General features: G+C 36.6%; 1 protein-coding gene across 1 annotated transcript; it reads right to left on the bottom strand.

The window, feature by feature from the left end:
* Positions 1 to 3,526: 3,526 nt before the first annotated feature.
* Positions 3,527 to 8,021, bottom strand: LOC105439492. The gene is made up of 4 exons (XM_030983351.1): positions 7,885 to 8,021; positions 7,368 to 7,571; positions 6,208 to 6,298; positions 3,527 to 5,467 (listed from the first exon to the last, which is right to left on the bottom strand). Exons 1-4 carry the CDS (start codon positions 7,997 to 7,999, stop codon positions 3,853 to 3,855), a joined length of 2,025 nt encoding a protein of 674 aa, XP_030839211.1. The 5' UTR covers positions 8,000 to 8,021; the 3' UTR covers positions 3,527 to 3,852.
* Between the last annotated feature and the right edge of the window lie 4,834 nt (positions 8,022 to 12,855).

The following is a 12,855-nucleotide window of genomic DNA, read 5'->3' as shown; positions in this document are numbered from 1 at the left end:
GTCCTCGGGGGTAATTGTCCGAAAGGCCTTGAGCATTTAATTAAAATGGATGATGGCGCTATATAAATCTCATGTATTTTTATTTTCCGGGGGTGATTTTCCAGGGCGTAATCGTCCCGTCACGCACGCACATACACTCAAACACACGCACATGCACCCACACGCCCACTTTCTTGTCTTGAACGGCCAATGTACAGCGCCTATACAGTGCGTCCCAGAAAAAAACGAAACCGAGAATTATCGATGTTTTATCATAATTTAATCACAATTATAATTAATAAAGTACACGTATTTGTAAAGCTTAGATACTCCTCTTTCATTTGATGCAAGTCATTTTTTCATATTTCACGCATGAGTGAATAAAAACAATTTGAACAAAGGGTACCAAAAAGTAATTTGGTGGACAGTATCTGAATTTCAAAAAGAAAATCACATTTCTAGAAAGTTTATTTTCTGCCCTTTGAAATGACACTTCAATCAGGAAAAAATGAGCCAGGAATCACAAAGTTCTGTTTGTTTAAAGTAATGCTTGCATTTCCATAATTCATTAAACGAATTCAATTTTCTGGCTGCCTGCCGTAGCAACTAACATAATTGACAAAAGACTAAACTCTGCTTCGTTGACGATCATCATCTATTCATGCATACTTGCTGATTAGACGAATCTAGACGAATTAACAAAGTTGAGAAAAATTCACTGGACGGTAACAGTCAATCCGCAACGCCTGCTTATTCGCGTCTACTTAATCAGCAAGTATGCATAAATAGATGTGGCTGGTAGTTGAGTAAGTAATGAATGAGCGATGACTAGGTATGCTCCGATGTTTTATCTTGATCCTTATATTCGTTGATTTTGCCTGGTTTTTTTCTCATGAGATATATGGCGCATAAATGAAGAACCCCCTCCAAAACGATGTACTATAAGAAATTCAACCTAAAGCATCTCTCGTACAACATCATACTATATGTATAAATATACACACCAGAATAAATGTAATTTGACTGAAGTATAAGAAAGTCTCAATCAGTAAGTTACACAAGTCTACAGTACGTATACCAAAATGTATACCCAACTTTGGTAGCTTTTGAATAAAAAGTCATAAGAAATTCGACTTTAAAGGTATAGACCAGTTCTGGTCATGCATGCGATTGCATAGTGAAAGAAACGTTGTGGAATCGATCAGAAAAGGTTGAGCATCTAGCATATAAGTATTGGTGTGTAACTAAATTGTCAGCCTACATAATTGAAACACAATGAGGAAGTTAAGCAAATAGTTGACTTACGTGTTGAAGTACTTTGCAGGGAACGAAATATTCATGCAAGATTTCGTCGATGTTGGTTATATTTCGCTGGTCTAAACATCTTTGTGACATCCAGAATTAGTCCATTCATGCCAATCAAGCAAGTTTCTCTCGAGAGATAATTCCATTAAAAGAATTCAAAAAGAGCTTCAACATCGTAGCGTTCAAAGTATGACTGTTTAACTTCTTCCTATATAAAGGTAGCCTTTATTCTGAACAATCTTATATCAGAACACGACATACCCCCCACGCGTACTAAATAACACACAGTCATATACAGTGATCCGCCTCGAGGGTTGAAGCCGGGTTGAAGCCGCGAGGCGTGTTGAAGCCGGCAATTTTATGTGTGTAAACGGGATCCCAGTGATCCGCCTTAATTTGAATCCACCAGAATTGCAGGTCTCAACCCGCGAGGCGTGTTCAACCCGACAATTTTATGTCGTGTAAACGGATCTGATCCGCCTCGAGGGTTGAAGACAGGTAGCTTAGCTAGACTTTTCCTACATCCTGGTCTCTCCCCCTCTCTCTCTCTCTCTCTCTCTCTCGCTTCCTCTCTTTCTCTATCTATCTTCCCCCTCTCTCTCTCTGTCTCTCTCATGTGCGCTGGAATAATAACACGATACACAGTTTTCTTTGTATTATACTTGAGTAAAAATGTTAATGGTTGTATTTAAAGTGAAGAGCTATTACATTCAAGATAGTTTGTATATAATTATTGGCTACTCCTATACTATTTTTGCCAGGTATTTGTATAACTATATATTTTGCTGTAATAAAAGATATTGAAGAAAGTGTCCTAGAATTTAACTTCCTATAGGCCTATATATACACACATGTAAATTCATCTTTTTGTGTGCCCAGAATCCACCATGAAAGCAACTGCTGTTATTATAAAGTTTTTGAAAATATCACTTCTCCCAGTAAAGACATACTTTTAATCCACTAAACGTGACATAAGTCGTGTTCTTTACAGATATGTTCTTCACAATTCACATTTCTTATATTTACACTTCATGGGATGATTTCTGGCATAGGCCTATATGTATAATACAAATTCTTGTAATATGTAGAACTCCAGGTTAATGTGGTGCACATAATTATTTACCTTATTAAACCAAAAGCCAACAAAATGATAGACATGAATTAACAAATATATGTATAACAAAATACCATGAATCAGATACAATTACCGCGGCCATGTTAATTAAACAGTGCGTCCCAGAAAAAACGAAACCGAGAATTATCAATCTTTTATCATAACTTAATCACAATTATAATTAAGAAATGTCACATATTTGTAAAGCTTAGATCCTCTTCTTTCAGTTGATGCCACTCATATGATGCATTTTCACGCTTGAGTAATTTACAACAATTTGAAGAGAGGGTACGAAAATTCATTTTTAAAGCGGCATGTAAATTCATAAAATATTTTTCTTTTTGCCCAGAATCCACCATGAAAGCAACTTCTGTTAATCAGATATGTTCTTCATAATTCACATGTCTTATATTTACACTTCATGGGCTGATATATAGCCTAAGTATCATACACATGTTTGCAATATATAGAATTCCAGGTTAATGTAATGCACATCATTATTTACCTTATTAAACCAAAAGCCAACAAACTAAAACACATGGGTGAACAAATATACAAAATACCATGAATCAGATCAAATTACTTCTGTCATGTTACTTATACCTGAATTAAAAATTGCTCTAGTCAAAAGACTTTGTTGATGTATCATTATTTCATCAACATTCGACTGTTTTAGTAATAAGTCGGAAATTGTCTTGCATTGATGATGACGTTTTTGAAATATCACTCCTTCTCGTAAAGACATACTTGTAATCCACTAAACGTGACATAAGTCGTGTTCTTTACAGATATGTTCTTCATAATTCACATTTCTTATATTTACACTACATGGGCTGATTTATGGCCTATGTATAATACCAACTATTGTAATATTACGAATTCCAGGTTACTGTGATGCACATAATTATTTACCTTATTAAACCAAAAGCCAAAAAATTGAAAGACATGAATGAACAAATAAACAACATACCATGAATCAGATCAAATTACTTCTGTCATGTTACTTATACATGTATTACAAATTGCTCTAGTCAAAAGATATTGTTGATGTATCATTATTTCATCAACATTCTACTGTTTTAGTAATAAGTCGGAAATTGTCTTGCATTCATGATGACCTTTTTTTTACATTCCCTTCAGCAATACATAAAAACAAAATAATCATGGATGACATTGTGATTAAAGAAACGTAAAATGCGAAAGCTTCATTTTCATGATGTTTCCATGTAAAATCGAGATGAATTTGCAGGGTTGCCATGGTTATTATTATACATAACCATGATTTCCCCATAACCTAAAATCGTCAAAAGTTAAAAACAGGATTCACTCTAATATGGCTTGGGAACTTTTAAGGTGTCTTATAGGGTTTCTAAAGGAACTCAGCTAGGGCACTATTGGTTTCGTTTAACCTTCAGCGAATTACGATATGAATATTACTGTCACCAGTACTACATTTATTTGTCAGCACTATTGCCATAGCTCAGTGTCCCGTATTGGTTGCTATTATCCGAGACACCAGTTGGATCGTGTGAAAGTTTAGCTCCCGGAGACCGCTGAAGATGTGAATATTCCTCGTTGCCACTATCAGATTTCTCTTGTCGGTTGTCTAAGGTCTGGTAATTAGCGTCAGTTGGATCATCATTGGACCTATCGGGAGTTTCATAGTCGTCGTCATCTCCATCATCTACTGCTCGATTTGCCAGTGACGGACTAGACCTTGGAGGTTCCGGCATAGCATTACGCTGAAGAGAATCATATGGTCCGTCAGCTACGCTATTATCTTGTATCGGATCCTCATAGTCAGTCGTTGCCTTCGGCTTACCCTCTGGGGATTCGTAATCATGTTCTTCCTCTTCTTTAGCTGTTGGACCCAACGAACCATAACCATCCAAAGACAACTGTTTTGTCTTTGGACCTCTTTGCAGTACATCATATGGATCGCTTTGGCCTTGCTTGGGTGTGTTGTCCTTACGGTGTTCTATATCCGAGTCGGCATGGTTGTTGGCATCTTTCAGCAGAGACTGATAAGTGTTGTCCACAGGTTTAGCCGGATTGTCACTTTGCTCAGACTCGAGGATGGCATATTCAGGCTCTTGTCGGAGAGGTTGGTAGGTGCTGTTTTGAAGATTGTCGGGGTTCGGAGACGGTTTCGTTTCATTAGGTTTCAGTGTGAAATAGTCTGGCCCGTCTGCATGAAGAGCCTGGTAGCTATTCTCCAGTTCTGCAGCAGTTACTTTAGTCACAGGTTTCTGCGGGAGTCCCAGGGAAGTGTAACCGCCATCGTCCTTTCGTAAATCTTGATATGCGTGGCCACCTGTTCTACTTGGAACACCAACTTTCGGCTGACTTTCAATTGCTTTCTCTGTCATCCCTGGTAATGCATGTCTCTCGATTCCTTTCGGAGAACATCTCTTTCCATCTTCGGATAGTTCCTGATAAGAGTCTTCGTTAGGAGATTTCTTGGCATTCGACCTGCCATGATCACTGTCTGGAAGATTGTATTCATGATAGTCGCCCATCTCCTTGCCACCGAAGGGAACATTGTAGTCCTGTTCGCCTACCTCGTTGTAGATGACATCATTGCTATCCTTAGAGGCAGAGGCAGGTAGATCTGTGTAGATGTGTTGCTGAGCATCTTCAGAAGAACTGATGCGGGTGGTACCCTGGGTTCCTTTCGGAGAACATCTCTTTCCATCTTCTGATAGTTCCTGATAAGAGTCTTCGTTAGTAGGGTCCTTGGCATTCGACCTGCCATGATCACTGTCTGGAAGATTGTATTCATGATAGTCGCCCATCTCCTTGCCACCGAAGGGTACATTGTAGTCCTGTTCTCCAACCTCGTTGTAGATGACACCATTGTTATCCTTAGAGGCAGAGGCAGGTAGGTCTGAGTAGATGTGTTGCTGAGCATCTTCAGAAGAACTGATGCGGGTGGTACCCTTGGTAGAAGGCTTTTCCGGATACTCTGCGTACTCATGTTCGCTATCGTCATTCTGAAAGGTAGGATTCTGCACGATACCATTTGGGCTTCTGGATTGTTGATTCCGTTTAGATGTTGCCAATTTTCCTCTGCAAAATAAACGAATTAGTACGCTTGTAACGATCGCTTTTCTGTTTGTGAAAGGTTATTAACATTCAATGTGAGAAACAACATGTCATCAGGATAACGATGTGAACATATACAAGTCTAGTGATAAGAACACGTGACTGGAGATAAAGGTCATGGGTTCGAGACCCGGTCCGGAACTAATCCCCTTTTCAAAAACTGTGATCCATTTTCTAGTCACCCAGGTGAAAAAGGAAACATGAGGGATGGTACATGGTCATTGCAATTTCTAATTTGCAAAATTTGATCAATACACTCCCTGAAGAGTGGACATAAGTGTGGTGAATTGTATACGAGCTTAAAGTTCTGTGACATTGGTTAACTTAAAGCCTGTTTGCAATAGTTTGGCCAGGAGGGGTTAGACCTCCCTGCAAGGTCACTGGCAGGCGGTTATCTAATCAATCAGCTCTCAATTAACATAAGAGAAAGGGATCATGGGGGACCAACGGGTACCGATTAGGCCTTGTTTGCTATTATACATGTCGAAGGCACAAGTAGCTACAAGTAGTGCAGTACCGCTTTAACATTGATGTACTAACGTACTGCATTATACAGATGCAAATATGTACCAATGTCTATTGTGCTATAACAGGGTATGATGCTTGCTAAGACAAATTGTAAACACTAAAGGGAAAAAAATAGTTATTTTGAATACAAGAAAAATACATGGAAAAACAAAGGGTACCACAGCGAATGTCTTTACCTTCTTTTGTACCAGAAGACTCCTACTATCAAAGCGATAAGCAGCACGATAAGAAGTACCACAAGAACGGTAATCACTGATTTTTTCATACCTGTTCAAAATTATAAAAAATGAAGATTATCCATTTTATGCGAAGCAATAAAAGCGATTCCAATAATCAAGATGCTGTGGGGAAATCTTCAAACATGATACAGGATGTATAATCATAAGTTCTATGTTGTATTGAATGTTGAGCTACCGAGCGAAGTTCGGGGGAAAATATAAATTTCATTTAAATTGTGAAGTCAGGCACTTTGAATGACTTACCTCGGATATTAGCAGATTGGGTCTGTGCTGTTACTGAACCCTTAAATATCCCCTTTTTTTATTGTATGATTCATTTTATTACTTGTTTGACATAGCAGATTTTACCCTTATTTCCCTAATTATTGAGGTTTCCACCTCAAATGTGCCTCATGGCGTGTGTTTTAGTATCTACTAAACATTAGTCATGCTAATTTCATAAAATGACATAATTAACACGATCGAAACGACTTTTTTTTTCTTCTTAAATAAGGGAAATTCCAAATCCCTGATGTACGGTCTTCGGTAATCATTTTCGGATTACGTAATGTGTCATGTAACATTTGCACATTTCGATATGTGACACACGTACAAGGCTATACAATTCCCTACTGGTCTTTTTCGAAAGTATTTGCGATCTTGTCATTTAGTACAGTTCAGTTCACTCTATTCAATATTTCCTTTAAAAATATACAAAGGTAAATCAAACATATAATAAAAGTTACAAACATATCAAAACATTACAAAATAATAACAATTTTGCTGAGAAGCCTAAAGGAACAACCGGGGGAGAAAAAAACAAGTTTATTTATGAAAGTATTTTTAGACAAGACATGAATGCCAGACCTTATATAAAAGTCTGTCTCTAGTGAGTATAACTATGTACATCATTTAAATTATTACTCATTTAATAGAGAGAGGAAAAAGGAAATAATTTTCTTATACACTTACACTATCTCCTATGTACAAAAACACACACGTACTGATCTGTCTGATAAATATCAAAGTTAAAGGTAATTGCACTATGTAGAAAAACAGAACAGTCAGTTGCTGAAATGTGAGTACTAAATGCGTAATGAAGGGATTTGACTTCCTACCTGACGAACGATCTTGTGCCGTTGATGACTCAGTGGTAATGATTGGCGAGCTACTAGAATGGATATCAATCGAAGATGTGCTAGGACGGGTCGTCAAGCTCCTGGTCATTGTCGACATGGAAGACGAAGATGATGGACTGGTCGTCGACGGTGGCGATGAAGAGGAGAATGCGGTGCCCACGAAACCAGTCATGCCAGTAGAAGCTACTGAATAAATGACATCAGTATAATCTATTAACAAATATATGGGATGCCTAAGTTTATTCGATTTTAAAACTTCACTTGTGATAAGAATTTGTTTCAACTTAGAGACTTTTGAAAATTTCACTTTTTTGTATGGTGCGAACATCGCAATAACGTACTCCGTAATTCTAACTTGATTTGTATGTAAAAGACAATAGGGTATTGAAACTGCCCATGATTCGATTTATTGAAATTCTTTGTGATCATGTTAAATTAAAATAATGTTGATTTCCGTCCCCTCTCAATGTTCTACACTACGCATTCTTACTTTTACCTGTAATGCGCTCACTTGGGCTCGTTGTTGGCGAAGTAGTAGAAACTAAAGTGATTGATGGCCGCATTGTTCCAAACGGTAATGGTGTTGTTTTCCCACGTACTAAGAGCTGCATCCCACTTATCTTCACTATTCCTATACCACTTGCTTGAATTCTTACCTTTAAAAACAAAATAAAATGTATGAATCATACATTTATTGAATTTAATCTTCCTTCCGCTTAGGTGTATATATAGGACTGTTTGCCTATTTAAGATGTTCCATATCAATCATCAAAACGACAATTTGAATCATATGTGTTCATAATTATGTAGGATGCATGCAAGAGGAATTTGTATAAGCCTTTATAATATTTCCAGGTGATTACCTTCATGAAACAAATTGAAAAGGGTTTTTCCCAAAACAAAAACAATGTCATACCCCATCTTCCTGAATCTTCGTCGGATTGCATATACCCTATGTTAAAGCTGTAAAGTATAGCATTTTTTATTCTGATCAAATAGCCTCTTGGAACACTTCATAATAAGAAACTGAATCAGATTTTGTGTGAATAGATGTTTGACAACAAAACACTATCTTCTTACATTTCATATTCGGTGATGGACAATCTAAAAAGAAATTTGTTCATCAAGTAGGCATCAAATTTCAAAATTGTAAAACTTGTAATAAGAAAGAAGTTATAATAGCCATAATCATAACAATAATCATTTTCATTCTGTATCAACGTTTAATTTTACATGATGTTGACTGATTTACAGGATGAAAATGCATGTTCTTCATATATTTGTAGTGGGGTCTATTATTGGTGTTCCAGCCAATAGCCAAAACTTACCGCCCACAAACCGAAGAAGACCTGACACGAAACGTTCATCTCAAGACCGCTTTCAGATGAAATCGAGAAATTGCTGGGTTTACAAGAAATTATGTAAGTGCCCATAGACGTCATTGAGTTTCCTTTGCCATTGCCATTGCCATTGTTATTGAAAAGGGTGATGTCGTAACTAAATTTAAGTAGAAAACCATCCTCGCTTTGTGTGGGGACTGGTAGTGCACCTCCAAAAGCGGTGCATCCCTTATCGTCGTCGTCCATCCCATCGTAAACTGTAGCAGGAACTGGAATGAGAAAAATGATACGAAAATGTCCATCCTTTAATCCTGTGAGTGATCCAAACACCATAGCCTGATCTACATTGTCATTCGTAAAAGGGAGAGTATAATTCTTTTCTCGCACTTTGGGATTTGTTTCATGAATGCATTTTTGCACATCACTTTGAATTATCATTAGGATAGGAAATGGAACTAATTGATGCATTCACAAATCATTGGGTTAATATAATTGTTAAATGGTGCCTATTTCTGCTTGATTGTTTAGATCTGCACACATGACAAATCAGCTTATGTGTCAATTGGCTAATGAGCAAAAGATGTAACAAGTAATAATGGTTGGGAATAATCCTCATTTCTGGAGGACTATTTATACTACATGTATATAAGAAACAGTGAGTTAAGGCTTTTCTCTAAGCTTCTATAAAATGATTATGTACACCTTATTTTCAAACTGCTCAGAGGATCGGCTACGCGTAAGCTAGGTACATTAAAAAACTAGGAGGAAATTAATTCGCGATTCAACAAAGTCTTGAAAACTTCTTTAAGAATATCTTTATATATTTTTTATCGGCGTGCATACAATAAACGATGAATAAGAGCAAATTAAATGTCATTTATTTAATATAACTTATTGAGGTAAAGAGTATTGTAATGATTCGTTTATGAATCTTTATTCGGCTTGCGTTACCCTTACCAAATATAATCATTCCTAAATTCCAGTCCTAACAATTTGAATATGATAATGTTCGAATTTATTTCAATACCGAGCAAGGCATGTACTCCAATCGTTGTACATACCTTTCGCTGATATAGCCATATTGATAAGGATTTTCATTTAACTTTGAACGTAATTCAATCCATTTAAAACTAGATTTTCGGTTATTCACAAAAATAAAAAATACAATTCGAATGAAAATCATTCTTTTTATTTTTTTCTGTATATTACCAAACGTCCGATTGGACACTATCATACTAGAAAAGAATGTCCGATCTTTGATTGAGACCTTGAAATTAAAAATTAAAGATAAATGAAATGAAAATAAGAAACGTAAGTGGAATAACAAATGAAAATAAAAACGAGCACAGAAAAAAAAAGAAAAAAAGAAATTGAATGTAATGGAACTAAATGGAACGAAACGAAACAAAAAGGAATGACATTAAATGAAATGAAATAAAATAAAAATTAACAAAACCTTTTGAACTTAAGATTGAGGCCTTACCAGTTTCATTGTACCAATAGTTTTCTCCGGAATAAGAGGAAGGAATTGTACAATCTTTAAAGTCACCAGTGGCGTCGAATGTACCTGCCGAAACATAGACGAATTGTGAATCGTAAAGAGATTTTTGAGTTCCCGTGTAACAGGTAAAGTGATCTCTACAACATTTTTGAAAATCGATTTTACAACAATAATACAATTCTCTTGAAGAGGATTGCTTTTCTGAATGCCTTCATATTGAAACTATGATGAGAAAAAGCTGAAAAGTTTGATACCAAGCATTGTAGATGTATAGTTTCATATAATCATTTTAAATGCCGTAAATGTAAGCTTAACAAGAATCGTTCCTTTTTTATCAAGTTGTATCTAACCCAAACCTCACATACTTCTCATTTACTACACATCATTTTCCGCAAAATTTCTTTCACATGGTTATCACGTAACTAGAAGTCAACTTTATGTTCAGGTCATGCACGGCCTAAGTTCTATTAAAACAAATCTAAAGGTTAGATATTTTTAACTTTAACAATTAAATCTCCAATTCTACTAGTTCAGTATGACCAGGGAGATGTGAGTTTCACATCTCCCTGGTATGACAGTCCATTCACACACTCTGTGTGACTTCATTTAATCAGGATCTGTAAAAAGACTCTCTACGGTATGAGCCAAAATAAAGTTTACACCTAGAAAATTGCTAATTATTTAAAAAAAAAAATCTATGGACAATGAATTATTTTACAGCTCATAAAATAGTGTTTTATTCCGAATTATTTAGTATTATTTTTGTGTGGTATATGATCACGCTTGAATGGTGACATTGTTTAAGAGAGTGCGACAATCAACTTGCGCCAAAAAAGCTAATGTGATGTTCGAATAAAACGATTGGGATTTGGGTATTAATTCGGTCTTCGGTCAAAAAACATCACAACAAAATTAATCATGCCACACGTATCAAATATAAAATATAAAATATCGAAGAACATTTGTGCGCATGTGTGTGTGCAGGGGTGTCGATTTGTATCTGTGGTTGGGGGGGGGGGGGGGGATGATAAGTGCCAAAATATTTTCGATAATGGATCAAAGCAACCAAGAGGTAGAAGCGTGTGGCAGGTTGCACCCCCTCCCTTCCAAGTTATTAACTTCTTCAAGTCACCCTCAATGAAATAACATTTCAGAGAATATAAGAGTGGTAATAAAATTAATAACATGCTAAATGTTAGTCCTGACTCTTGCCCGCAGTGTAGGCCTACCAGACTGATATCATCTATTTTTAAACGAAATTTAGACATTACCAAAAAAAAATCCTATGGTGAGGGATATCAACTTACGAAAGTATTATGTTACCAGTGGGCAAGTGCATTAATAAGCAACCAGGAAAGGTTCATGTAGACAGAAAATTCTTTATTTCCTGGTGATAGAAACATACATTTTATGAATATTGATGTCTCCAAACAACACTCATCGTGAAAACCCATTCCAATATTCTGTTTAAGGAGATCTCAAAAAACATAGTTCTCAGGGGCGGCCGAGCGACTTCTAAAGTGGGAGGGGGGGCACCAAGAAACAAGGGCACTTTCTGGAAAAAAGGGCACCTACAAAGGAAAATCTCAAAGCGAAAATATACAATTTTTTAGAAATTGGTATACCCCTACATTGTAATTACAATTATCAGGGATGATTTCAATATTTGTTTCACTTTATACACCATACAAGATATTGCTTAAGCATGATGCTTTGCAGTTGGGTTTAATTGTCTAAAAAATTGTTGCGAGCGAGGAAATTTTTTAAGATGTATGAGGTCGCAGTACGAAAAATTATATCTTATAAAGAGGAAGAAAAAACCAATCCTAATGGGGTTATAAGCACATTCTCATAACGGAAGACTGAACAGACCTTTGATAAGTAACATAAGTACATCCTCTATAGATGCATGCGAGCGTAGCGAGCGAGCTTTGGGGGAAATTGCTCTTAGTCGCCTGAAATTAGCTAGGGCGCGTTTAATGATGAGAGGACTAGGGGACACTTTTTAGGAAAGAAAAGGAGCATGTGCCGAAGTACAAAGAGTAACTATCAGAGATGAAAATGGGGCACTTCTTACACGCTCAAAAAGAGGCACTCACCAGAGATGAAAAAAGTCAGTCATGAGAACAGAAAATGGGCATTTGTCGACCGAAAAGGGGCCCCCATCAGATTTTGAAAGGGGCATTTATAAGATATCATATCTATTTTTAAAAGGGAAATTATAAGAGGTGAAAAGAGGCACTTGTTGCAGCTGAAAAGGGGCACTTAGGTGAATGAAAAAGGGGCATTTGTAATAAAGGAAAATGTGCATTAGTTAAAAGATAATGAGCACCGATCAGGTTTAAAAGGGGCATTTATCAGAGGTGAAGGGGGCACTTATCTGAATTGCAAAATAGTAACTACTTGTACCTGAAAAAGCTCATTTACCAGAGAAGGGGCACTTATGAGAAGGGGAAGGGGCTTTTTTTTAATGGGGCACTTATCATTAGGAAAAGGGGCACTTTTAGAAAGGAAAAAGGGGACAAATATAAGGTGAGCTTATCCGATTTAAAATGGGGGTAGTTATTAAAAGGGAAGAGGCACTTTTTACAAAGGAAAAGGGGCACTATTCTTGTCAAAGTAAAAT

Source organism: Strongylocentrotus purpuratus, unplaced genomic scaffold (genome assembly GCF_000002235.5).
Source record: "Strongylocentrotus purpuratus isolate Spur 01 unplaced genomic scaffold, Spur_5.0 spur5_scaffold_13, whole genome shotgun sequence".
NCBI classification, from domain to species: domain Eukaryota; kingdom Metazoa; phylum Echinodermata; class Echinoidea; order Camarodonta; family Strongylocentrotidae; genus Strongylocentrotus; species Strongylocentrotus purpuratus.
The sequence above is the reverse complement of the archived record's forward strand: the minus strand, read 5'-3'. Positions and strand labels throughout refer to the sequence as shown.